Below are 27,643 nucleotides of genomic sequence, written 5' to 3' on the forward strand. Positions count from 1 at the left end.
GAGAATGCTGGAGGCAAGTTCTCAATGGCCCTTTCCGGATAGAATAAGCAGTTTCACTGTGGCAAGAGCTCACACATGTGCCATTTCCCTTAAGATCACCTCAAGGTTGATGGCTTCTGGAAACATTGCCCTGCTCCCTTCTGGAGCCCTGATGATCCCACAGGATCACAGTCAGTGGGAGGAAGGAGCATTTAACTGTACATCCTCTTGCCATGTGCAATGCCACTGTCTCCTTCCATGTGCTCTCTGCAGCCACGGAGAAGAGCAGAGAGGGAAGGGACGGGCCCAGGGCTATGCCCCGGGGCTGTGCTTTGCACGCCTCCTCGCAGGTCCCAGGCAGCCTGAGGATCTCCTGCAGTGCTGAGAGCTGCTCTGTCCTGCTTCCTTTGCAGATGAACCTGTTGGTGAAGGTGATCTGGCTTACCAACCCACATTCTGGGATGAGCCTCGAGGAGATGGCGAGGGTAGGTGAAGGCCTTTCCCCCTGGGGGAGCTGCCAGCTCAGAGCCCAAAGCTCGGCCAGGGGAGGATGGCTGCAGGTGCCAGGACAGAGCCGTGCGCGTGTGTGCCCTCGCCCTGTGCAATTCCCCCTCACTGCTCCTGCAGCTCAGGGCTGCCCGTGCAGAGCAGCAGAGATGACAGAAGCTTCTGTGGCTGTTGAGTTACAGGTGTGTCTGCAGGGAGCATTTCTCCAGCTCCTGTGCTGGTTCCTGCAGGCAAGCCCGGCTCCCATCGCAGGGGTGAGTAGTGTGTCCCTGCTGACCCCACAGGCCGAGCACTGCTTTTGTGGGATCCACTGCTGGGAAATGGAACTACTTTCTGTTAAGGTCCTCCAAAAGGAAAGACCCAAGATACTGGAGCCAAAAAATCTCTTGACTCAGACGTATTCCTGAGAAAAACACAGAAGGAAGTGCAGGGAGGACAAGGTGGGTGCATTTCCTGCAGCCTTCTCCTGAGACTCAGCAGCCAGGGGCTTTCTCTGCACATCTTTCCCCGCTGTGCCCAGCACAGTGGAAAGGGATCCATGGCAGCCTCGCTGCCCCACTGCTGCTGTCACACCCTACAGGGCTGTTTCCCAGCCTGGCCTGGCTGCAGCTTCTCCCCAGCCTCTGCAGGAATGCCTTTGACATCAGTTGACAGTGTGCCCAAACTGCCCCACGGGCCATGCACTCCCTGAGATCCCCTGCAATTTTCCGGTCTCCTGGCATTCAAGAGGGCTTGCAGTTTAGAGGAGGGAGTGCTCTGGCCAGCGTCAAGAGCCTGTGCATTTTCCTGATCTTTACCTGTGACTTTGCCAAGCATTGCCTCCTAAAGATGCCACCTCTCCAATGGGGATTGTTTCCATCTGATCCAACGTCCTTTTTCTTTCTCAAATGATAGACCAAAAGTCTATGCAGAAGGAGCCACTTCAAAGAGGAAGCAGTGGCTCACTTCCAGCCTCTTCTCCAGGAGGGGAAGCGATGCCAGGCACGGGCACATGCACAGGAGGTAATTGCTGTGCCAGGCTCAGCCCTGGGCAGGGCTGTGTGGCAGCAGCTCTTCCCCCAGAGCCTGCCCTTGCACGGCCCGGCAGCAGCCAAAGCTGGAGGCGCCTCGGCTTCGAGGCCTCTGGAGCTCGTTCCTTCCCAGCCCCTGGGAAATGGGACTCGTGCACCAAGGTCCCTCCCACTGCAGCTCCTCCCACAGCTGCCCTGAGTGCCCAGAGGCCCAAGGCACAGGAGCAGCCCCGAGCAGGAGCCCTGTTGTGAGCCCGGGGCTACAGCCAGCCCTGACTCCCGGCTGGGCAGGGGCTGCCCTGTGTCCTGACAGGCCCTGACTCTGTCCCCTTGGGCTGGGGGAGCTGTCACGGGGCAGGCAGGGTCGGGGCTGGCACTGGCTGCTCAGGGATGGGTGGGCCCGGCTCCCTGGAAGGAGCGACTGCCCAAGCAGCTGCGCCATCCCCGGGCTCTCCTCCCGGCCCTCTGGGCTTTGTTGGGTGGCACAGCCTGTGCCAAGGGGTGCCAAGGTGCCTGCAGGCCCCAGCTCTGGGGGAAGCAGACAACATCCTGGCCGTGTCCAGCGAGCTGCCAGCTCAGCAGTGGAGCAGAGCCCGGGCTCACGCTCCCCATTGCTCTCACAGATGCAGCCGGCACCTCAACACGTGTTCCCGATTCCCAGAAGGGCATTGGAAGCGGTGTCTGTCACGGAACACGCTGTTTACTTGAGTTAATGGCCATCGTGGCTGCTGGGGCACTCATCTTCATGTTGTGCTCTGTTGGAATCTGGTATTGCTGGAAGAGAAAACGGTGAGTGTTTTGTTGCTCTTCCCCTCAGACAGCTTCATTGGATGGCTGCTTGTAGACAGGAACCATTCTCAGTGAGTTGCTGTAGAATTGTGGCTGGTCAGTGGTTGTCCACATAACTCTGCTGAGGGTTCTGCTGCTGCCCGGTGCTTTCATTGGCCTCTTCATTGCTGGGCCTTGTCCAGGGGAGCCCACTGGGGCTGCAGCCAGTGCTGGCTCCCACTGAGGCTGCGGGGCCAAGAGCAGCCCCAGGAGCAGCGGGCAGAGGCAAAGCAAGGCGGGGAGGAGAAAGAGCAGGGACCAGATTGCCCTTGGAAGGCAGACGCGCTCTGGGGCCCGCTCCTGGCCAGGGACCCTGCCCAGAGCCATCCCCTGCTGGCCGGGGCCTTGAGGGGCAGCTGTCCAGCTGGGCCAAGGTGTGCCAGCAGCTCCAGCCGTGCTGGGGAGCCTTGCCAGCTCTGGGCCCTGCTGTGCAGGAGGGTCCCTGTGTGCCAGCGGCAGCTGGGGCCTCAGACACTCCTCTCTCCACAGGAGCGCCTCTGGACAGCAGATGAAAGCTGGAGGCTACACCTGGCGCTCGGACCAATGGAGCAGCTCCTCCAGCAGAGGGCTCCTGGGCAGCCCTTACAGGAGCTCTGAGAAGAAGACCCCAAAATGGCCATCTATGAGGGAACCTCCTGTGACCCTCTAGATCCCCCTGCCATCTCTTCTCCCCATGGGTATCCCCAAGCTGCCTTCACTCCCTTTTTTGATCTCCCTCTGCCCCGTCCCAGCTCATTCCCATGTTCTTCTAGAGACCCCAGCATCAACCCAGCCCCCTAAGCCCCCTGGCCCTACCCTCTAAACAACACTGAAGGTGAACTCCCCCCTCCCCCCCCCCAGGGGTAGGTGATGGCCCATTCTTCTGTTCCAATAAAGAGATGGAGCGATGGAGCTGTCACCCCAGTGTCCGAGTAGTACCACCAGCAAAGCCCACACGGCAGCAGCACTGGCTGAGCTCCATGTCCAGGAGCAGCCATGGATGCCCACGGTGCGGGCAGGCAGGAGCCAGGCAGGGGCTGCTGTGACCAGCGGCGGGGCCCCGAGGGGCTGGGGGAGCCCATGCTGAGCATCCTTGGGCTGAGGGCACATCTCCTTCAGTGGCATCATCTGCGCCTGGACCTCCGCCAGGAGCATGCCCAGGAAAAGAGGGAAGCCATTGAGTGCATCTCCAAGGACACAGCTTGACTAGCAATGCCAGCAGGCAAAATAAAGGTTTTCTCTAACTAACGCATACTTGATAGGACCTAATTGATGGGCTATCACCAATCCAGGGTGCTGCACAGAGGCTGCTCCTCCGGGTGGCAGCGGCAAGGGAAGGGAAGGGAAGGGAAGGGCCATGGGGCCAGATAGGGTTGATGAACAGCACCAGAGGCACAACCCAGCTGCAACCACACTTGGTTTCCAGGTGAAAACACTCAGCACAGCTATGGTGGAGTTCCCCATAAGGCACATGGGGGTTTTGGAGTCCCTCATAAGGTGCACGGGGGGCTGGGATCCTTTTTGAGACATACAGGGATATTTTAGGTTCCCTCTGAGGTATGGATGGCACTGGGGTCCCCTGTAAGTCATACAAGGGATCTGGAATCCTATGTGAGGCATGCAGGGGGTTTGGGCTCTCTCCCAAGGTGTGCAGGGTGCTAGGGTTTCTCCTGAGGCACATGAGGGGGTTTGAGGGTCTCATTTCAGATGTGGAGAGGCTGTGGGCTCCCAGAAGTGTGCCAGTGCTTTGTGTCCTTCCTGCTGCATGCACTGGGCCTGGAGTCTCTTCTGAGGCACACAGGGGACGCGGTCTCTTCTTTAGTTCCCCCTGAAGTCCCTCCTGGGCCCATCCGGCTAGGGGCTGCCACGGCGAAGGGGCAGCCGCCGTGCCGTGCCGTGCCGTGCCGCGCTGAGGGGCCGAGGCGGTGCTGCCCCGTCGGGTCCCGCCGCACGGGTAGGGCACGGCGTGGGATGGGCGGTGCTGAGCGCCGGCCCCGGCCCTGGCTCCATCAGAGCCAGGAGCACGGACAGCCCTGCGAGCGGGGCGGGGGGGTACGGCAGCGGTGCCAGAGGAGCCGTGGGCAACCCCGGGCGGGCCTTGAGGACACTTTGTAACTCCCAGCGGTGCCGGGTCGGGCCGTGTCCCAGGAACTCTAATGTGCGCAGCACGGCTGGGACCAGGGTAACGAGCCTACATCCCAAGACGTGCCCGCTCTGCCTTCAGGGCTGTCACGCAACAGGAATGTTCCAGCGAGAACAGGCCCTTTTACATCCTCAGGACAGTGTGCTCTTGTGGTCCTAGTGATCAATCACAGAGAAAAGCCAAATTTGGCAGACTAAACTTGACTGTAGGAGAGGGATGGCTCAGCAGAGGGCCTGGGGACCTGTGGTGCCAGCCCGTGACCGGGCACTTGGACACAGCAGGAAAATCCCACACTTCAGCTGAGAGGGTATAAAAGTCCAGGGGCTCTTAGATCAGGGTTCCCCAGAGGCACCAGCTCAAGCTGCCACTGTTCCACCATGATAAAATTGTTTTAAGGATCCAGAGGCTGGACACTCTGCTATGGAGTACATTCCACATTTCCAATCTTTTGGGCACTTGGGAGTTTTTGATTTTGCTTTGCACCCAAGATAAATAAATCCCCAAAAGTGCACAGATAACTCCTTTACCATTTCCTCCTTTTACTTTCAGCTGATTTTTACATTTGTTTATTTGCTCTGCTACCTTGTTCTCATCTTTCCAAAATTCCTGTGCTGGTTCGAGTCCAGCCTGGGATGGTGCAGACATTTTCTTTAGTTCTGTAGTAATTTATCCCCATCAATGGTGCAGACCATACCCATTTAAATGTGGCAAAAACCTAACTCGGGGCTGCAGTATGTCAATCACTTCAACATGTGAGATGGCAGAGCACCAGAGCTGGCACTGAAGAATGGGCATTCAGTAGATTAGAACATGATATTTGATTTACCCTGACTGCTAATGCTAACACAGAACTGCTTCTTGTGTTGTCTTGCCTCTTTGAAAGGCTGGATTTGTGTTTGTGATTTACATGTGATATTTTCCTTTGAAGGGTGTCTATTTTAGGATGATTCTGCCAGAGTAGCTGTTTTAATTTGGATTTCATATAAAATCATCCAACAGTTGAGGCATGTATAAATTACCTGTATTTCAAACTGGTCTGTTTTTAACTCTAAATGTTAGTCATTTACAGAAACAAATTAAAATATTTCTGAAAAGGATGTATTCTTGTTTAACTACTTAAATTTATCAAACTGGATGAACTACTCATTCTGCAAACTGGCATTCCAGTCCAGATCCTAAGGCTGTAATCTGAAACTGTGTTAGGATGATGACCCAGCTGTTTCTGTTTTATTAGATAAAAATGTCTCTGCAAAGTGTATTGCAGCTAGTAAGGTTTTGATTAATAATTTTTAGCATTATTATATCATACTTTTTTATGTAAGTATTTGCTGGATGTAAATATGGACAGAATCATATCCTTACGAAGATTTCATGATGAAGTGTTTTTTCACTTAAGAGCAATAGAAGTTTAACTAACAAAGTAAAATTTTATTCTTATTCAAAGCACTTAAAAAGCCTCAATCAATTTTCTGTTAAAAACAGTTTGAAGCTTTCTCAGCCAAAAAAGTCTAAATTAGGGCTTGATGACTACTGCTCAACACAGTACATTTCTCTACTGCAACAGCTTCTAGAAATACTTGGGCTACAATTATTGAAGAGATCTGAAGGAAAAATATTGTCTGCTGTCAGTAACAGATCTCAAGATCTGTCAATCTGTCCATTATTACTGTTAGCCTTACTTCAAAATTTCTGAAAGCAAAAGCAGTTTCATAGGTTCAGTCAATATTTATTTTCTGCAAAGTGACATCAAATATTAATGTAAACATATATAATACATAAATATTAACTCAATCCATTAAACCTTTGGGGATCATGGCACTGAACTTATGGCAATCGTGTGACTTGAAAAGAAGGTTTCTTGCCAATAAGAGAGGTTTCTAAATCAGTAAACACATCTGAGAATAGGAGAACTCTTCACAAGATAAAAAAACAGTATCTGAAACCAAATGCTACACAGAATGGTCACATGGAGCTGTTCTTTAAAACATGTAGAGTGAACAACTGCCACTAAAACGCCCTCTAAAAAAATAAAATTCTTTGTTAAGAACTTCTATGACCTCAAGTTAGGTAGATCATGCCAGGTAGCACAAAATACAGTAGCTGTAAAATGCAAAATTATTTTGTAGGCCCATCTAATGCTTCGGCAGAGCTGTGTAGAAATCAAGAAGGATTCTCTGGTCCTTCTTTAATCCTTTTCCTTTTTTCTTCCAGTGCTTGTTTAAATACAGTTTTCAAGGTATTGTAAACATATGGCCCATTCTCAGAATTGAAGCTTGTCTAATAAAAGAGAGAAGTTTCAGTTCAGTTGTTAAAAGATGCCATACAGCAAAATGCAAAGTAGATGCACAACATTTAAAAAAATAAGGCTTTGAGATTTATCAAAGAAAAGATGTGTTTTTGATGGAGTGCTTAATGCTAAGTGTTTTCAGTTTTATGCTGACTAGACATTAAAATAAAGCAGAAGAAGGAGAAATGTGGTGATTGTTTTAACAGGCAGATTTACAAGAGATGAGGAAGTACGGTGAACATTCTGTTCAAGCTCAGATTTCATTGGCTGAATCGGAGAAGAAATCTGAGCTGAGCAATAGCTTCACCTGTCACTGTTACTGAATGAGCCCGAAGCAGAAATTAGTTATTCACATCCTGTGGTACAGGCCTGGAACAGAACTGACTCACAGTGTAATTTCAGAAAATTATTTAATCTGATGGAAAGACTTCACATGGTACAGAATCTACCAAAGCCTTTAGTAAGCTACTTCCAGTGATTAGTCAGTGTCACCCTTTAAAATTATCTTTTCCCTAATTTGAAGATGTCCATGAACTGGCACTGATCCAGATGGAAAAAAATAAGACTCCAGGATTAAGTCTGTAGTGACAGAATTAAATTTTGTCGAGAATATTTCCAAACCTTTATGTATGTGATTATTATAAAATGTAAACTCTGAAATAAATAAGCTTCACACTGAAGTCTGAAGGAATTACTGCAGCCTTTCTCACAGAAGCCTCCCTCTGTTGATTGAGTCACCCTTCATGATTTAAATCAAGTAAATACAATATAATGGACAGTTATTTGGGATTACTTGCCTTAGTAAAAGCTTTAATAGCACGATCAAGTAAGGCCTCCTCCACATCAGCTGGCAGCACTTGCAGGTTCACCACACAGTGTAAAATACAAAGGATGGTCTGACACTGCTCCTGGTGGGAAAAAGGAACAGGAGCTCATTAGAAGAAATATTTCCATGAAAAGCAGTTTAGCACTCAGATCTTGTTAACTGCTGTTTAAACACCAGGTTGTGCCTTCCTGTGCTTAAACCTTCATGTGCAGGAGTTGGTGGGGAATTCCCACCAGCCTAAAGAGCCTCTGAATAATTATTTCAGTCACAATGGGAAAATTCATCTCCTGCGTACCACAGACCACTCCAGGAATTCCTCGGAATTTCTGGGAATTTCAAGATCCCCTCCACATACAGCAGCCTTCCTATGAATTGGCATAGGAAAGCTGAGATTTGATCTTTTCAGCCCAAAATACTGTGCATGTTCAGGGCTATTTTCCCCATCTTGCACCTCTCTCTGTCCTTCCAAATCTCCATCACCACTGGAAGCTGGCAGAGAGGCACCTGAGCAGTGCTTGCAAGGAGGAAGAAAGGAGATCTTTGTGGCTGCTCCTTCTCATCCCTTTTCCAGCTTAATTAAGGGCCTGGAGCATCTGTCTCACAAGCAGCCTGCTCTAGGTAACTCTGTTTTGAGCAAGACATTTGGATTAGAAGATATCTAGAGATATCCAGACAACTCACACAATTCGATGCAGAATGCATTCTCATTCTGATTTTGAAAGAGACGGAAGTGGCTTTTAAAAAGTGCAGTTTCCTTTCCTAAAGTTAAAGAATGAATTGCCAGATCCAATATGTACCTTTCTCAGCAAGTGGAGTGCATCCTGGGATTCTGTGCAATTTTTTGCCAGCATGTCAATATCATCTTTGGATATAATAGGTTCTTTCAGCTGCTCTATCCACGACCACATCAAGCTGCAGAGAATGAAAGGATCTCTCTCGGTGCAGATTTTATCCCAAGCTCCATCGCGAGAGTTCAGTTCTTTCTTAAAACAAAAAAACAAACAAACAAAACAACAACAAAACCAAAAAACAAACAAAACTGAAAATGTATCATCCATTTACCTTTGCCAACATTCTTTTTGCTTGTAGCAGTATGTGGCTGCTTATGTTCCAACAAAAAAAAAGACTTAAGAGTTATTTTAAAAATTGTATTTTTTTCCAGGATATCAACATTAATCAGCAATAATACAAGTGATTCTTTAAAACAGAAGGATGACAGCAGCAGTGCAGCTGAGAACCTCCCAGTACTCCACTGGAATACATAAACCAGCTTTGCATTCCAACTTCAAATGTTGCTAAGAGGATTTGGGTTTGAGGATAAGCAATTAAGTTTCTACTAAATTCTTTTCCTGTTACTCACGAATCCTCTGATTAGTTCTGATTAAAACTAACTCAAACTCTTAAAACCTGTACTACTTCTGTGCCACCAGCAGGCACATTACAACCAGATAATGGCATCCGTTTCCCCCAGTTAGGAACCTGAACATAATCAGAACCTCCACCCTCCTGCTACAGACCAGAATGTGTAGGTGTATTTTGCCAGCCTGTGAAAGAACTGACCACAGACCTCATATAAACTGCTATCCCAATGTGCCATTTCAAAGCTTCACGTGGCATTTTTGCCATTCCAGGAATTCACTGAGGCGAAATACGCAGAGCCTGTAGCACGGAATCAAGTTAAAAATTACCTGCCACATTTCTACCTTCTGCTTCACTTCATCCTCTCCCAGAAATTCATTTATATCTGCAAGTGCTTTGGCTGCCAAAACTCTTCGGGCTTCCAAACTTAATTCTGACTGCAGAACAATGTGTGGGATTGTCTCTGACACCTCCCTACTACCCTGGCTTTCATAGCCAATGGAAAAGTTCACTTTGGAAGAGGAAGAAGAAGAGTCAGAGTCCTCAGAGAGATAAACTCTCCTGCCATATATATTGGTCTTGTGGTCCTTCCTGTGAGCAGCCTCGTTGGCAAAGCTGTGCCTCGGCATCTCAGGTTCCTTGGGATTGTGAATGGATGCAAGATCTGAGGAAAAGGTCCTGCTGCGTTGTACTTCTTTGGTAGAGCTCCTTCTGTGATAGGAGCCATCCCTTCGTCCATCCAAACTAAATCTCCCTTGACTCCAGAACATGCATGTGTTACGCACTAATGCTTCTTTGTTTAACTCCAGCTGTGGCTTTGCCTCACTTGTGGCAGAACTTTCCTCCCCACTCTTCTGCTTGGCTTTGTTATTTGCTAAGATCTGAGCAGGCACTGTCCAGGCAGTGTCATCCTGTTCCAAAAGAAACTCGGTTCTCCTGAGGTCTGACTCACTGTAGCTCAGACGCCTTCTCAGATGAGTAAGAGGCTGAAGGCATTCGACATTCCTTCTTTTACAAAAGGAATCACATTCGTGTCCCAGGGAGAAGTGCGAGTCCTGGGCATCAAGAGCAGTGGAGTGGGTGTGAGACGAGTCCGACGTGTCACTGTCGTGCCTGGCCAGCTCCCGCTCAAGCTCCGTGGATTCCAGCTGGGACACAGTCTTCTCAATCTCAGCTGAGAGGTCTGGGATGTCCAGCAGCTCTGCCTCTACCACCTGTCTGTTCTCAGCCAGGTCCAGCAACAGCTTGCACACCAGGTGGATGAGTTTTGGCACATGCTTGAGGTGCCTGCTCTCGTAGCCATGGAGCAGGTGCCTCTGGCGGGTCAGGTACTGGGACAGGGTGACCGCGTGTGCCTTGGGCTCGCAGCACGCGAACACGTTGCGGAGGGGGACCAGGAACTGGGAGAACTCCCTGACACACAGCAGCTGTCCCCGTGTCTGGATGGAATTGGGCCTTTTGGCTCTGACAAACAGAATCGCTTGGTCGGCACTCATTCTGGTGGCAAAAACTAAGTAGCAAGCTATTAGAACACCTAGAAAATTCAAAGACAGGATAGGTGAAGGAACTGTCAGACTAAAACAAATACTCAGTGGAAATATGAGACAAAAATTAATATAGGTGAAGACACAGTGTCTTGTGTTACGTGATGCTGTTACTTAAATGCAATTGCCTGTGAAGAAGCATAAGACAGTGAAGCCCTGCTCACTGCACTGTAGTGGGAGCTCCCCACAGCCCCTCCAAGAGTTCCACCATTCACAAACGTGGGAGCAATGGGGGCTTCTATGGGAAGGGCACAACCAAAAAGGACGTGAAAGAAGCAAATGAAATTTTAGGTGCTCCACCAAATCTACCTGATCCAACAGTGAGTGGCAGGTTTGTGAATGTGCTATAAATACTGGCCAATGAAAGTGTACCAGGGGAATTTTTCCTCTCCAAAAGTAGCTGTCACATTTGAATGTAATAGAGCAATTATACAGAATAAAAATTTCTCTAACTTTACAGGTCTTTGGTTTTAATATGCTAAAACTAATCTTCACTAGCCACTGAGGACATTTGGACACAGTATTTTAGCACTTCTAACGATTTTATAAAGGCCCATCTTGCAACGACACAGAATCTATCCCAGTCCTTACTGGTTTATAACCAGAGATTGTTGGAGTTTCTAGAGGAACCCTGGTGCTGCTCCTGCAGGGGGCACATACCTGTCCTCCCGAGTCCTGCGTGGCAGTGAACAGCCACCCTCCCCTCCTGCAGGGCAAAAGACATCACCTTTACCATGTCAAGGATAGTCGTGAGAGATGCCACTCCGTAATCCTTCCATCCAAAATTATAAAAATAAACTGAAATAAAGAGAGACAGTGATTTTCTGCCACACCAAATGTGAAAGGTGTAGTACTATTTGCAGAGGATAGATGGCTAATAAGAAATTATAGCTCTAAAATTACATGATGGAGCTTAAAATCTGACTCCATCTTGTTTGCAAGAGATTATTTTCCCATTTCAGTGTATGCTTGCTATTGAAACTTGATAGACACACGAAGCTAGCAAAGATTTGTCAAAATCAAGTTCAGTTAGAATGTAAAAGGTGTAACAAAACTGTGATTCATGCAAAATTACTCAGCTATATATAGAATTAGGGCAATTTTTTCTTTTCAGAAGTAAAAGCACTTCTTCAGTCAGCAACTGCTTCTTACAGAGAGACACTTTCTTTCTTCTTACCACAACATCAAAATACAAAAATACTGTCAGGAGCAGTGCCCTCATATGAAATAACCTTTTATTGTCTAGGTAAGAAAACATAAGTGTACCAGAATTTGACACGTCATCAATGGCTCAGATATTTGTGAATGCAGAAGAAAAAGGGAACTGTTGTCCTTCCTTTAGAAACACCTGAACACAAACCCTCCATCTCTCTCTGCATAATACACAATCTTCAAAAACGTGTTATTTGCACTGCATTGTATTTGCCCAGTTTCACGGTTTGTGCAATGTTTTCTACACAGCTGCATTTAACTCACAGGAATTCAAGTAAAAATATCCTTAATGCCAAAGTCAATAATTAAAGAGGAACAGCAGCAGGAGGGAACTTACTACCAGCCTCCATAAAGGCTTCAGGAAGATAGGTGAAGCCACTCTCCTGCTCCAGGGGGTTCCCACAGCTCGCGTGCTCCCCAGGACGCTGAAGGTTAATTATGGTTTTTATGCCACATCTTAGGGAAGGAATAGATGAGTCAAAGTATTACAGGCAGCCAAAATCTCATTATCCCTTATTTTCTGAAACACACATTTATTCTTAGTGGAGAATAAATCTTTACCTGTAGAGCATTAAAATGAAAGGATCTTTATCAACAATCCAAATCTACGTTGAAAGAGAAAATGGATCAGGAATTATACCAGTAGTACTAACAATAAATAATGACTGAATTTGTTACCTTTCAAACTGCTCAATAATGTTGTACTTTTCAATTAGTTCTGTTGAGGGTCGAGCCATAGCCAGGATGTTATCTGTTATCCTGAGAAATTAGAAAAGTAAATAGTAATGTTATCATGAATAATTTCTTGGGCACGAATCTTCAAAAATAAGAATACCATTATATTCAAGAAAGAGACAAATACCTTGGTGATTAATTAGAAATTAGTTTAAAAAATTCTACTATGCCATAGTGTTAGTGATGTCATTAAACTGATACAGATAGAACATTATTAAGACAATTACTAGAACAGCTTAAATGCCAGGACACAAGTAAAAATTGCTTTGAATAGAAATCTTGACCCAGATCCCTGTTTGTCCCCTTGCAGTTTGCAAATGCTGTTTAAGCATTTGCTGTTAGAAAAAAAAAAACCGTAAGAATGTCAAGATACAGACTCTTGCTGCACATGAACATCCTTCTGAACACATGCCCCTACTATTTTATCTGCAGAAAATGCTTTTACTTTTCAATTCTATTATTAACATGTTTAATTCATTTGCATCCTAATCCTTAGTAGCCCAGAACAGCTTTTTTATAATTCATGACAGACAGGTATTTATTCCTTTGGATCTGAACCAAACCCACAGTAAGTCAATAGGAACCTTTCACTGTCTTTCCTGAGCTGTGTATGATGGCCACTACATCAGGTTCTAATTCCAGATCAAATTCTCGTTATGTTTTACACGTAGGAGCTGATTTTTAGAAAGCCCAGCTATTTTGCCATGTGGAGCTGCTCACCAGGAGGAGTAGAGGCCCTTAAGAGCCTGCTCGTGCTCGGCCCAGCGCGCGGGGTTCTCGTACTTGCAGGCGCGGCCGCCACAAGCCATGGAGCACTGCATGTGCCCGGGAATGACGTGGCGCAGCCGCTCCCCCACCTTCGTGTACTTGGCCGTGGGGCGTCTCGAGCTCCCTGCGACACAGGCAGAACCATGTTAGCCAGGAGCCCACGGAAAAGTACCAGTTCAGCCTCATGACGAGCCCACAAACACCACCAATACATGCAATATGTATTTCAGGCTCATTGTTCTGTGGGAAAAAATTGCTTGCATTACTGCCAGTTATTTTTTCTGATGAAGTTAGAGGTGAGTGACACCCTTTGCAGCTGAGAAAAAGTCACAGTCCTCTTCAACCTGAAATTTAAAATAGTTAACCATGCCCTTGGAGTATGCATGAATGTGTGCTTCTGTTTTACTTGTTTTTTATAACTGAGCTGTTAGAGTAAAAAGCATGTATTAACACGTGAACAAGGAATCAGTGAACAAAATATAAAATACAAAATACGGAAAGAAAAAATTAAACCCCAGTATTTTATCCACACATAAAAAATACAGTTAACAGAACAAAAGTATTGCAATATGAGAAAATACCCAGAACTGCCAACAGTTTCAATGAAAAGTACTTTACTTTTTTTTTCAGGAAAAGTTGCATCCAGCTCCTCAGGGCTGAGCGACGACAGAGCCACCATGACCCGGTGTGTGGACGAGGAGAGCAGCTCCACCACGGAGCTGCGGCGCCGCTGGCTGAGGCGGAGAAGGGGATCGGAGGAGGAATGCCTCCGCCCCTGGAAGAAGTGGCTAAAGATGCTGACGGCCGAGCGCCTGCGAGGGGAAGGCTGCATGGCTGTGCGGCCCCAGCTCCGTCCGGCGCCTCTGCCCGGGGCGCTCTGAGCGCAGGGCAAGTTGCTCGGCGCTGAAGTTGCGGGAGCGGAGCGCAGCATCCCCGAGCGCTCTCGGCAGCTGGTCCCCGGGCTGAGCTGTCGCCATGGTAACAGAGGATGCAGGCACTGCTGCCAGCCAGCCCCGGGCTGCTCCTTTCCACAGGGATTGCGTCTGCTCGGGACAAACTGTTCCACCGCTTGATGAAAATAGTTGCATGTCAAGTAGGTAATTTTCAAAACGCGCTGGGAACAACCAAAATGTGTCATAAACAATGGGAGTATTTAATTCCTGCTCAATAATAGGCATTCAGAACTCACTAAGACACAAAATACTCCATTCAACAGAACAATCAAAATGTAGCTGGAGGCTCTGCCTCCTGAGAGATCTGTAAAGAAGCACATTATACTCCCCCACCTCTTGGTTCTTCATTCCACAGCCACCTCTCCTCCTCCACTTCGCTGCTCCAAAATACATCATTAGCTGTGTAATGATTGGGATTAGTGTGTTCCTGCTGAAATGCTTCAGTACGTGATGAATTGTAGACTGTTTGCCTGGACCATTCATATCTTCTAACAAAACACAATTTGTTATCCAAAACAAAAGGCTGGGAGTTTTTTCCAGGACACAGCTTTTTTATGAAGCAAAGCTGTTAACCCTGAAGCCTGAGAGAAAGCAGATCATGAGGAGGAGAAGGTGTATCAGCTGAGTGCCTCGGGCTTCTGACGGTAGGTATGAGGTGGCAAATTGCCTCCCACTTTGCTTCCAGTGTGCTGAGCAGGAGAATGAGGTGGCCGGAAAGACTGCAGCGCTCAGAACAACAACTGTGTGCAGAATGGATTATAGTGATGTCAAAAGCCTCCGTCATCCTAATGTCAGTGCATCAGACTGCACTGAAAGGAGAAGGCTGGGGAAATCAAGAAAATCCACTTTAACTTTGTCAATAAACAAATTAATCCTATTGCATTTTCCTGAAATACATATGTGTTTCTTCTTGTACCATAAAACCAGTAACTTGTACAGAGGAATTTACATAAGAGAAAGTTCCCCAGGCAAGAATCTGCTTCTTCCAGGCACTGACCAGGAACTGAGGGCCTGAACTTTGACTGCTGCTGCCCAGCTCTTACACAGACACGGCAATGTTTGCTGTGGGTACCAGGCCTGAAACATCAGCAGTGATATCGTGTGAGGAAAGGAAAATGATCAAAACCTTGACTCTTCATTCATCAGTGGAGCGGATATCAACAGGTGAGAAAACATGTAAATATACTTTTATTTTGGCGGTTGGGTGGAAGAGAAAGGAGATGAAAAAGGCTATTTCAAGTGCTACCTGTATCCAAGAAATGTGAAAAATATTTTCTAATTAACTACATTCCTTTCTTGTATTTAATTATTTTTCTCTTCCTTTTCCCAGAAATGGTATATATAAAATGATAGTGGAGACAGAAGTGAGGAAAATAAAATGCTGCACATCGTTTTCCTACTGAATCTAGCAGGTTGGCAAACATTCACCCAAAACAGTAAGAAAGAATTGCATCCTGTAAAAGTTTAAATCATTAGAAAGGGGAGTTTTGTTGAAGGCAGGATTGTATTTTCAGAGAGCTAGGCAGTTTCTCAACAAAAAAATGGCATCATTTCTTCCATTAAGAGATCTGACACGATGAAAATTATAGAAAAGATCAACATATTATCACTATGATATGTTGATGAAATAATGCAGTTTGATTTTATTAGAGACATTTAAAGTTTGTAAACATGGATAAAATTTCTGGTTTTTTTTTTAATTTTGTGGGGGTTTCTTTCCAGAATTGGTCTAAGCATTTATTATGAATGGCACATCAGAGACAAATTCTTACCTGAACTCATATTTGCCAGATATACACTGCTCTCTATCAGCGAGGAGTATGGTTGCTCATTTTGCAGCAAAACTCCTGCAGCCATTGCAGTACCTGTAGAAACAATAAAATATTCACTGAAAACCTACAATGGAAGCTCCAAAAAAAGCAGAATAAAGCCATGTCTTCCTGGTTATGGAGTCGTTGAAGGTTTGGGCAGTCAGGCATGGGCTGGTACTTGATAGACAGATTGTCTCCAATCCAGGCCCTCACTCTTGGGGTTTGGAGTCACATCTGTGATGATTCTCCTCTAACAAGAAAACTGAACCCAGGACTCTCTCCAGGCAGAAACAGACTTTTTCTCTACTGTTATTTCTAATACAAGGTAGGTCCTGTTCTGAAGACCTATCTGACAGAAAGATAAAGCAAATACAAACACAGTAATCAGTAACTGTGATGCTTAAATAAACCCTTTATATGGCTCTTGAGTGGCTCTTACTCAGTATAAGATAACCCTTCTGTTTCTCTTATCTCTATAGGAAAATAGCTGCAAGCATAACAAAAAAGAGCATTTTTTATACCAAACTAAGCGCATCTCTGCTGCATCATTAACTATAGAAACTTTAGACATAAATAGACAGACCTTGGGTTCCCAAGTCTCCAAAACCAGTATTAGGATTCAGCAGCATATATAGGGTTTTAAAAGACAGATTTGCTAAAAAAAAAATACAAAAACGGAAGAGTCCTGTGGGGATTACGTGATACAACAGGCCTGTGTGGTACTATCAGTGCTGTTCATTGTTCAGTTTTTATCTCTAATTCTGCATAATTACTTTTGTAGTAAATATTTAAATTAAATTTATTAATTCAGATATTACATTATCTACCACATACTTGAATAAAATATTCTTCCAACAGTGCTAATGGACTTTATTCCACAAGGTCACCCAATACAGCTCTGTTCCTTTCAAGAGGTGTAATGGTGGGAACAGATCACAGACCCACATTAAGAACCCTTTCATAAATCTGCACGAACCCTCTCAAAGGGATGGGAATTACATTTGTCAGTGATAGACGAAAAGCCTTCTGAAACTTCAGAGATGCTCAGAAATGCATCTCTAAAGAAAGTCCATTAAGAAGAATATGAATTTAAAACATTCTTAAATAAAGATTCAAAGAGTATCTGGAGCAGTTTCTACTCAGCCACTTGACCATCTGACTCTGTATTCTGAAAAGTCAATCCTTTAATAAAGTACCTTCATATAATTGCATTATATATGGAGAAGCCCTAGAACCTCTATTTTTTCCAATGGATTTTGTAATCAGTAAGTGATGGCTTCCATTATCAGACAAAACTTTGAACCTAAAGAAAGAACTTCATTTTATCCCCAGAATTTCTTTTTTTTAGAGTTAATAATACTGAATTAACAAAAATTGTTGGTTTCTATTGCTCAGAAAGTTCTCTTAAAAATTCTTAATAGCTTGTCAAGACAAGATTTGAAAAAGATATCATTTTGGCAGCAAAATCACCACCACTATGACTATTTAGTTCTCCTATTTCCTTGTACTCACCTGATAAAAAAGAAGAGATGAAATATCAGGGATATTTCTATAATCTAAAATTATTTTTCTGGTTTTTTTTACACCCAGAAATCAGGCTAATAAGAACTCTTAACTGGAAAGGGATGATATGGAGGTTAATGCAAAAGAGACTATACCTAGAGTATTACAAAATACTAGCAAGATTCTTCTAACTGGCAGAGGTGAGCTCTGTGTTTCTTTGTTGTCTAACCGATTTTATTCCATTTATACGCCAAGTCCATAATTCCTGTGCTGCCCAATTGACTTGAATATTTTGTCTGTGCCTTTCAGTTTTCTAAACTTGACTGACATCTCAGTGGGATCAATGGGAGCCATTCCCTTATATTTACTTCTGGAAAAAAAAAAAAGTAATATTGTCACTAATGACTTTGCTGAATTACGTAGAATTCCCTCAGACAGACGTAAGGTGGTAATTTGGGACAGGTCAGTGCTGATGTTCCTAGAGGGGCATTACGTTCCTCCACCGATAAAAAGGGTGCTAGAAGTGAAAATAGTGCTTAGGTAAAAGCAGCAGCTCTCTCCTGCTTCGCTTCTGTCCCAGATATTCTTAGTTTCTAAAGACATTCTCCAGTGTTTTGCTCATCCCGTGAACGCTCAGTAGCTTCGGAAGGCACAGCCTGGAGCGCTGTTCCAGGTCACGGTGCCATGAGCTGCCTGAGGATCCCAGTCACGTACCTTGGGGCAATCACGATATCGCCTTAATCAGCTCTGCTGCTTTATCTCTGCCGTGCATTCCTATTGCCATGACAGCAAAGAGGCCGCCCCTTAATCCCGCTTCCCGAGAGAGTGACAGGAACCGTGTCTCCTGCGGTGGAGTCCCGTCTGTTCCAGGACAGTCAGCGGTGCCATCCAGCGACTGGGAACACCCCGGCTCCTGACACCAACACCGGGAAATGTGCCTGAACTATCGGCTGGAAGAAGAGAAGAGCAGGACCACCCTGCCTAAGGAATCTCGGAATCCTCCTGCCAAGCGCTCGGGGTATTTCAGGAGGTCCCCTCCAGGCTCGGGTTTGATCTGTGCTTTCATGTCTGTAGCAGTTGTGAGTTGCCTTTTCCTTCTCCTCACTTTTGAGCTGAACAACTTCTACCAGAAGAGATTTTTGTCTCCTCTTGAATTCGATTCACGTGTTGCATTTGGTAACACGACAGCTGCCGAGTCCCACTCTCTGCAGCACGCATGCAGGAGTGGCTTTCGTGCAGGGGAAGCAGTGTAGGTACCTTGTGCTGTTGCAGGTGAGGTCGCTCTGGGCATCCACCTTCCCCTCTGCAGTGAAGCCTCTTGCCCACGGCCATGTCCTCTGGAATAATCTTTGTAAGGTCTCAGTGGAGCCGTAGGGTGCCACGGAGGCAGCAGGACAGCTGGGATATCGGGGATCCCGAGGAGCAGTCCCATGCTCCTTCCAAAGGCTGCCTTCCACAGACAGCATCCCTCACTGGCTCTCAGGAGCTGGCCGCAGGACAGATCCAGCAAACCAGCAATGGGGTTTGCAAATGAAAAACTCTGCCTTGTCACAAAAAATATTAGATTTTGATATTTCAGGATCTGGAAACCAGTGGCTTCCAGTGGCTGGGTTGAATTTTTGCTCCAGACTGAAACGAGAGGAGCAACATTATTATAACAGCCAGGAAACAATTATACAGCCAAAAAGTAAGGAGACAAGAAGATGCTGGTCTTACTCTGTCTCGGCAATGAGGATGGTTATTTAATAAATACAACTGCTACCTTTTACTTCAGAACACGTATTCAAACAGAAGGAAGAGCTTGCATTCCCAGCAGGAAGGATTCCAGTTAGGGCAGTGTAGCTGCCAGCACAGACAGTAATCCCATTGTAAGGCTCCTGCTGTGTCCCTGTACACCTATCCACGAATAGTGAGGGCCCAAATCTTTAATTCCTGTGGCTTTGGTAAACAAGGATGCCACAGCAAACCACACACTTAAAAAGATTACCTGTATGCAGTAGCATGAAAAAATTTTGCTAAGTTTTCCATTTAAAAATATCAGTATATGGGAAAAATTATTTTAAACCCCAAATATATTCATACAATAGAGGCAATGCTGATTCTTAGGCCTGTCACTTGAAATTCTGATGTTATTTTTACTGTTTTTTTGTCTTCTAAAGTGAATTTGCTCTCTCCCTGTTGCAGTCACGTGTAAGTAACTACCTAGCAGCAAAATTTTTAAAGGAATATAGTCAGCTCACTGCAGGTAGGAGCGAGGGTAGCTTACTACCTAAGCACTTGGCTAACACCTCTAAAATTTCCTGTGGCCTAATTCTGCAAGTACTTGAGAAGCTTTGCTTTTGTGAACAGTCCCACAGAAGTCAACAGAATGTCTAAATATAAGATCACACGGGATAAAAGTTTCACTGCCAAAATGCAAAATCCTGTAAACTGCACTAATGGAGATGTTTCAGGCAGATAACTACAGATAACTTTGATGATTAAGACTAAGTAAAAATAGGATAGTGTAGTGAGGACTGAGTATATTTAATGAAGTGGTTAAGTGCTACTAAATTATAACTTTGTCTCTCAATTCAGGCTTTGAATCTGATGCTTTAAGATTGGCAGATCATGAGAGTTTTTAGCAAAAAATCTAAATTGGCTGAGACATGGTTAGTCACTGGTACAGGAAGCACTGGTAAATTAAATTGTGTTTTAAATTACCATAGAGTATCTAATTTTAACATTGCCAGGAATAACAAGCATTTCTAAAGGTTTGTAAAAAGTGGTGATAACTGGGGGGTTTTGCTAAATCTGATTATTATGGTTAATGAAACAAGATGCAAAGGTTGTTGTTCTAATGCCTGTACCAGTGAAAAAGCTCACTAGGAACAGATAGTTCACGAATGCTTGAGCTACAATTTAACCATGGTCTGGAAGGCAGTTTTAGCACTGAGCACACATCTTTCAGCAGGCATACATCTCAATTCCCAAGGTGTTTAAAAAGCTCAATTATTTGAAACTTGATATGTTTACTACCTGTAAGCAAACTCCAAAATACTGGAAAAGCAAATGAACACATGGATAAAGGACAGAGAGAAGACTAGGTAAAAATGTAAACAAATTTTCATATAGTTTAGTTATACATTATTTACACAGCAGAATGATACTACAGCTGCTGTGAAACTCCGGGGGTTTCACTGGAACCACAACCAGAACCAATTTGTTATTTCTACATGTTCCTTTACCTTCTTTGGGGAAAAAAATATTAATAAAATGTCATTTCATCATCAAGTTTGATATCTACAAAGGACTCTAGCTGCTTTTGTGTACAAAAGAGACGAGAGAATATAATTCATTAAAGAATTAAGTAGGTGCTGGTTTGGTGATTCAGTGTTTGCTATTCATAGGTTTTTTTGGACAAAAACAGCAAGAAACTGCAAGTTAAACTGATGGGCAAGTCTCTCAACTGACTTGAGCCTCGTTATTTAAATCACCACTTTCTGTGGCAGTGCTAACCTAAGAGTTAACAGAAGGTATTTTAAACTACCTTGAACAGGCTGACAGGCAGTAATTACTAGAGACTCATCAAGGAGATGGCATAAAGTGAACATATTAACTGTTCTACAAACAAAAATGGTGGCTCTGAGACCTTGATCATGAACATCATGTTTACAAAGAGACTCTCAGACTCGTGACAGTGACTACACGTAGAAGAATGAAATACTGTCAGTAATTGTCAGCATTCTGACAGCACTCAGAAGTGCAAGTTCAAAAATTATCTGTTAGAGGAATTCTTTTTAAATCTAATACAGTCAAAACCATAGCAAATTTACACGAGTTTTAATAGTTTTAGTAATTTCAGTGTAACACCTTACCTGTTACCCTGCAAAAAGAATGAGTGAGTGCTGATCCCTTCATTGCTGCAGTATCAGCCACAAGAAACACACTGCAGGCGAGTCACGTTTTACAGAGGAGAAGGTGAATGAATTCCCCTGGTATTTCCTGTGGCTAATGGGATAGGGGATGGTAATCTGGGAGGAGCTAACAACGATCTTTTCTTAACCTAAACTGTGCGGGGAGTGCCTCGGGGACTATGCAGATAATCATCATTAAACTGCTTTCTTCGTCTGCCGGGCTTTTAGAGGGATTGAGGCAAACAGGCCGCACCAGCCTGATGCTCTAATAACTGAATCTCCCAGCTCTGCTCTTCCTGTTCACCTCATTTCCTATTAGCAACAAGTCAATAGCTATTTATTTGTGTGTATCTACATGCATCACACAAATAAACACAGAGCCGCAGAGAGATTTTGTGAAGTGAGATTAATTACAGTTAAACTGATACATTGATTTTGAAATGCCATGAGAAGAGAATTAGATATAAATGTTCCACTGTAATCTGGGTTTATCATTGTTATTGTACAAAACATTTTTCTCATCCAGTAAAAGCACAGAATGTCACTGAAGTATTTTTAGTGAGCATAAATTAACTGCATTAAAAGTAATATCTCAAAACCATAACAAAAATAAGTTCATATAATCAACAGTTATAAATTAAAAGTGTAATCAACTAAAACCCAAAGGTTTTGTTGATAAATAATAGATAAATAAAAAAGGATACATTATCTTATTCTATCCTAAAAATAGATCTTATCTCCAAATCAATTTCAAGCACTAAATATCAGCTGACAAAAAAAAATGGGCTTTCATCTCTTCCCTTCATGTCTTATTAAAAAATCCCTACCATTCATGAAGCTAGGGATTAATTTTAAATACCTCCCAATTATTTAGAAACAAAGTATCCTTAGAATTTAAACCCAACGCAAACCGTTCTGTGATTCTAAGTTTGTGGGGGCGAAAAAAATAAATAAAAACGGGTCATCAAAAGATTTCTACACAATTTGGGAAAAGCCACTAAGCTACCTTGGCTACTTAAAATCCTGAACAGATTGTGGAGCCTAAAACCCTCTTTTGCACACCTTTCTTTAGTGTGCTTGTAGAAGTTTCAACCTCAAAGGGGCCAAGCAGCCACAGCTTCCCCAGTCTGCAGCTGCAACTGGGGGTTCAGAACCTCCAAAAATGGATCCATGTGAGTTCCCTGGGTGCCACCAGCTGGTGTCCAGTGCCAGGGGGGCAGGCACACTGACACACTCACTGGTGTGTTGGTGAGAGCAGAGCCCCAGCAGAACAGTGCTGACTTCCTGGGAATGACAGACCTTCAGCTGCAATCTGTATTGGAAATGTGGGATAGAAAGAATCGGAGGTCAGCTACAATGAAATATATACTGTACAGTGAAATAAATCTGCTCTTTGCATTTCAGCTTGGTTTGAGGGTTGCCCTTGGTTACCTGCCTGGGTCAATTCACACAACAGGAACAGCCCCACAGCAGCACTCCTTAATTTCACACTGTTCACTCACTACAGAAGGGGCTCCAGAAATCTGAATCCCTGAGTTATGAGTAAAGGGACACATGTATTTTCCAAGTGTCAGCACACAAAAATGCGTTAACGAATGGAGCATCTGGCAAAACATTTTGTAGGAGAAACTGGAGGAAGCTGGCATCATTTTAGTTGAACTAAAGAACAAAGAGCTGCTTCAGATAACTAATAAATACTAACTAAATTCTTAATATAAGCATACTCTTTGGGGAAAGTTCTGAATGTTCACATTTGAAGAGCTGTCACTGACAAACTTAAGTTTTATTTCCATGTAGGTAATATAACACTATCTACCTGTTTGATTCTAGAGGGGGGGGTTAATCCTTGGAGGTGCAACAGCCTCTGCTTTGCAGTATCCAGGTTTTGCTGGCTGCCCCTTTATCTGTTCCTGCATTTGTACTCCTCAGTATTAAGACACTTTGATCAACTGAGGAACTAGTTTCTTCTAGTGCTCTGCAGAGTTTGGCAAATTCCAGGCATGAATGCCAAACATGTTTGTCCAAACAGGCTGTGTCACTGTATTTGAGTCAAGACAAGTTAGCTTTGTGCTAGCTGAGGGTAACTTTTTGGGAGAATTAACTAACAGGCTGAAATAATTTGCCATTTCCAAGGAAAGAATACACAGAGTAGGTGGGATGCTAATGACTAAACTAGCAATCTTCATGTCTCTAGGCTTAGCATTTTCCTGTTTAAACAAAATGAAGAATCCCAAGTCCTCTGGAAAATTCTGCTAAATTATGATTGCCATTTACTAATAAGGGTTTTAGGTAAGTAGAACAGGATCACTGGCCTTCTGGCAGCTTATTTCTCTTGCACTGCAGGAGCTGCCTCAAGGCTACTTCACAGCAGACGTAGCAAATCCACCTCTCCCGTGACCTTAGGTACAGGTTTATCAGATTAGGCAGGTAGAAAAGTATCCAAATTGTCTCATTAGAATGTCTGACCACTGCCTACACTGCACTGTTTTCAGTGGTACATAGAGAGAATCAAAACATCACATTATCTTAAAGCTGACTAAAACCTAAAATTCATTTTCATTTAATACAAGCTGTGTGTTTGGATTCCTAGCTGGCTTTGGGCATTTCCAGCTTCTCCTTTTGCTTTTTGCTCTTCTCATAGTTTGGATCATGAAAATCAATTTATGTTGCTTTCTTTTCAGCCTGTATAGAAACACTGCAGGGGAGACTTTAGCTTTGTGTAACTTTACAACTGTATACATTTTATTAAATACTTCCTATAAGTTCTGCTTTTAGATATTTTACATATATATATTTATTTATATATACAGATATAATTTTTTTCCTGTCCATTAAGCATAATGTTGTACCACCACAAATCAATCACTAAAGCAGAGTCAAAGCCTTTGGCAGACCTCAACTTTACCAGCAGTGTTACAGTTGTGAGAGAAATATACACATTTTGCTGCTTAATGAGATCCCACAGCAGCAGCCCACCTGTGATCCCTGTCCTCTTTCATCATCTCTACTTCTGACAGTCTCTCTTTTCCTGTTGGTTCCACTGTTACCTAAAATTGCCATTAAAGAACAAAATGTAGTGAAATGTTAGCTAAAGGCAGCAGAGTAATATAAAAATTCCAATTCAAAAGACAGTTCCAAAGCTGAAGAATTGTGTCAGGTGTTATTCACAGGTCATTCAATGGACTTACAGTGCAAAAGGTGACTACACACCTAGGTAAACAGTGTAGAACCACTCAAACTAGATCTAGCTAGAAACAGGAAAGCTCTGATTTATGAGAACACTACCTTTTCCATGTCAGATTTCCCAGTTCCCAGACAACTCCTCTCACTTATAATTTTACTGCTACTACACAAAATAAAATAGTCATAATGGTATATAACTGGATTTACAATGAAGTATTTACTCAAATATGTGGAAGAAATGCTTTTCAGCATTTTATGTGTCCAGCCAAGCAAGTACATCACGAGAGAGGATTACATTTCTAATTGTATCTGAAGTGATACTCTCACAGCAGCTGGCCCTGCACACTCTCTCATTCCATCTTGCCTTAGGCATGCAGGTACTCTCTATGGCTCACATAAACTAGTGGTGGAAACAAGAGAGGGAGAAATCACAGAATCCCAGAATGGTTTGAGTTGAAAGCACCTCAAAGCCCATCCAGTGCTACTCCTGTCATGGCCAGGGACACCTTCCACTGTCCCAGGCTGCTCCGAGCCCCATCCAACCTGGCCTTGGACACTGCCAGGGATCCAGGGGCAGCCACCACCTGACACATAGCCTGAAAATGCTTTCAAGCAATACAAAACTGCAAACATATTTATTTTGTACACATTATTTTGGGATTAATTCCTCCACAGATGTGGAGCTCAGTGTTGCTCAGTGGGGTGAAGGATTCCCAAAAATATGTCTCAGAAAATCAAAGCAAGGGATCTGTGCAAAGAGAATACACTAATGTCTAGATTATTAATATATCAGGTAGCCGTTAATCTTGTTGTTATTCCACTGAAGAGTGTAGTGACACTCTGTAGCCAAAAGCAGTAATTACTACATCTAAAAGTTACTGTCGAGCATGCGGATTGACCTATGCACTGATACCCCCCCAAGCAGGACGGATTGAGCTGCATTTTTCAGGGTGTTTGAGTGATGATTACAGGAGGGGTACAAACACTAGAAAACGAAGGGGAAAATAGTTCCCATTGCGCTACCCCGCTGTCCTTTCATGGTCCTCTCTCTCCCTGACACCTGTAAGCCTTTGCAAAAGTAAAACGACACCGTTCATTTATTACACTGAAAGCATTTTCAGGCTATAATTCAGGTGGTGGCAGCCCCTGGATCCCCGGCAGTGTCCAAGGCCAAGCTGGACACTGGGGCTTGGAGCACCCTAGGACAGTGGAAGCTGTCCCTGCCCATGGCAGGCGTGGCAAGGGACGCACTTTAAGGTCCCTTTAACGCCAGACCAGCCTGGGCTGCTGTCATTCAATTCTGTGACTATTCAGCAGTGGGTGGCAGAGGGGCTGTGTCACCGCACATTCCCCCGGGGGACCACAGGCCGTTCTCAGCCACAGCCGGTGCCGAGCACGGCACGGGGGCAGCAGGAGGAGCCCGGAGAGCCGTGCGGGGCCGTGGCAGGGTCTCAGTCCTTAACGGAGGGGCCGGGCCGAGCAGTGAGCGCGGCGGCTGCCCGACAGCCCTTTGTGCCCGGCGGGACTGGGCGCTGTGAGGGGCGCTGAGAGGGCTCCAGGCACTGTGAGGGGTGAGGGGAGCTGTGACGGGCGCCGTGAGGGGCGCTGTGCCGAGGCTGAAGGGCACTGTTAGGAGCTCGGGGCGCTGTGAGGGGCACCGGGCACTACGAGGGCTCCAGGCGCTGTGGAGCGCTCGGGGAGCTGTGAGGGGCACCTGGCGCCGTGAGGGGCTCAGGGAGCCGTGAGGGGCTCGGAGAGCCGCGAGGGGCACTGGGCTCTGTGAGGGGCTCGGGGAGCCGTGAGGGGCACTGGGCTCTGTGAGGGGCTCGGGGAGCTGTGAGGGGCGGGGCGGGGGCGCGGATCCACCTCACCTGCAGGGCTGCTCGCGCCGCTCCGCCGGCACCGCCCCGCCCGCTGCGCATGCGCATGCGCGGGGATGCACCGGGGCTAGGGGAGGCGAGATCGAGAACAGCGGGATCGAGAATAGAGGAATCGAGAACAGCGGGATGGGGAACAGCGGGGTCGGGAATAGCGGGATCGGGAACAGCGGGATCGAGAATAGAGGAATCGAGAACAGCGGGATCGGGAAAAAGCTGGACCGGGAGAGGCGGGATCGGGCTCGGAAAAGGCGGGGTGCGGGGAGCGCGCATGCGGGATCGGGGAAGGCAGGAGCAGGAGAAGCAAGGGGAGGGATTCAGGGGAGGCTGGAAGCGGATTTCGGGGAGGCGGGAGCGGGATCGGGGAAAGAGAGCGACAGCTAAGGGTGTGGGGCAGGAGTGTGTATTTATGTATGTGTTTGCATGTCTGTGTGTTCGGGTATGTCTGTATTTTCACACCGTTTTACTGACATGGTTTAATGTTTAATCGTAGGCTATTGGGTTTTAGTGGTCAGAGGTGAGGAATTTAATTGAAAATGTTCAAATGGCCATGTTTTCCAGGTGAATGGTGCCTACAGGTGGATGTGTGGTCACACGGACACCCCGAAGGTTTCAGCTTCATCCTCCTGCACCATCCACTTGCTACAACTCAGCAAGGATTTTATCGAGGAAATGCCACACAGACATCAGTCAGGGCTTTGAGAGGCTTAGCTGAAGTTTTTTGATAGGCATGAAGGGCATTTAGGTCTTGGAAGCAGAGCAGAATAGGTTCGTAACGGTTTATTTTAATACTGGAGTTGAATATACAGTCGCTGATTAAAGGAGGAGCAGGAGCCATAAACCTCTGCACACATCAGTGAGCTAGACTGAAACATCTGCCTGAGGGTCAGCAGGGTGTTCTCGGAGTGAGTGCCTGCTAAGACACTTGGGCAGTCTAAGCTGTCGTTTTTAAAGTACTCGCAGATTTTTGGCAGTGTTCTTTGCCTGTCTCATTAGCCACATTAGTACATTAACACCTAGAATTTGTGTCCCGAGTATATAAATTACTTAAACACTAGCAGGGTTTACATATTTTTTGTTTACATTTTTAAAGGTAAAGACAGGTTTGAGAACTTTGTGGAAATGCTGAAAAGGATTCTGTTCCTTTCTGCCAAGCTGAAGGAGATGTCAGCGTAGGAGACACGGGCTTTTTTCTTAAAATGTGTCAGTCTCGTTAGTGTCTTAAATATGTCTTGATTTTTGG

General features: G+C 45.2%; 1 protein-coding gene and 1 long non-coding RNA gene across 5 annotated transcripts; one reads left to right on the plus strand and one right to left on the minus strand.

Moving 5' to 3' along the window:
- Positions 1 to 6,151: 6,151 nt before the first annotated feature.
- PTPDC1 (protein tyrosine phosphatase domain containing 1) lies at positions 6,152 to 26,413 on the minus strand. Of its 4 annotated transcripts, XM_014891452.2 has the most exons (11): positions 26,395 to 26,413; positions 24,317 to 24,387; positions 15,903 to 15,995; positions 13,130 to 13,301; positions 12,353 to 12,433; positions 12,012 to 12,130; positions 11,123 to 11,260; positions 9,248 to 10,452; positions 8,357 to 8,542; positions 7,531 to 7,641; positions 6,152 to 6,723 (listed from the first exon to the last, which is right to left on the minus strand). In XM_014891452.2, exons 3-11 carry the CDS (start codon positions 15,985 to 15,987, stop codon positions 6,607 to 6,609), a joined length of 2,214 nt encoding a protein of 737 aa, XP_014746938.1. In that variant the 5' UTR covers positions 15,988 to 15,995; positions 24,317 to 24,387; positions 26,395 to 26,413; the 3' UTR covers positions 6,152 to 6,606. The 4 variants fall into 4 exon arrangements, 3 of the variants coding, with proteins under 3 accessions (XP_014746938.1, XP_088027856.1, XP_088027855.1); XM_088171730.1 differs by lacking the exon at positions 24,317 to 24,387; XR_015806132.1 differs by lacking the exons at positions 15,903 to 15,995; positions 24,317 to 24,387; positions 26,395 to 26,413 and adding an exon at positions 13,796 to 14,129 and having other exon boundaries at positions 8,357 to 8,538.
- On the plus strand, positions 14,213 to 24,113 carry LOC148222539 (uncharacterized). The gene is made up of 2 exons (XR_015806133.1): positions 14,213 to 14,774; positions 15,120 to 24,113. It is a non-coding gene; the product is annotated as an uncharacterized LOC148222539 (long non-coding RNA).
- Positions 26,414 to 27,643: the final 1,230 nt, after the last annotated feature.

Source organism: Sturnus vulgaris, chromosome 11, assembly GCF_052056855.1.
Source record: "Sturnus vulgaris isolate bStuVul1 chromosome 11, bStuVul1.hap1, whole genome shotgun sequence".
NCBI lineage: Eukaryota > Metazoa > Chordata > Aves > Passeriformes > Sturnidae > Sturnus > Sturnus vulgaris.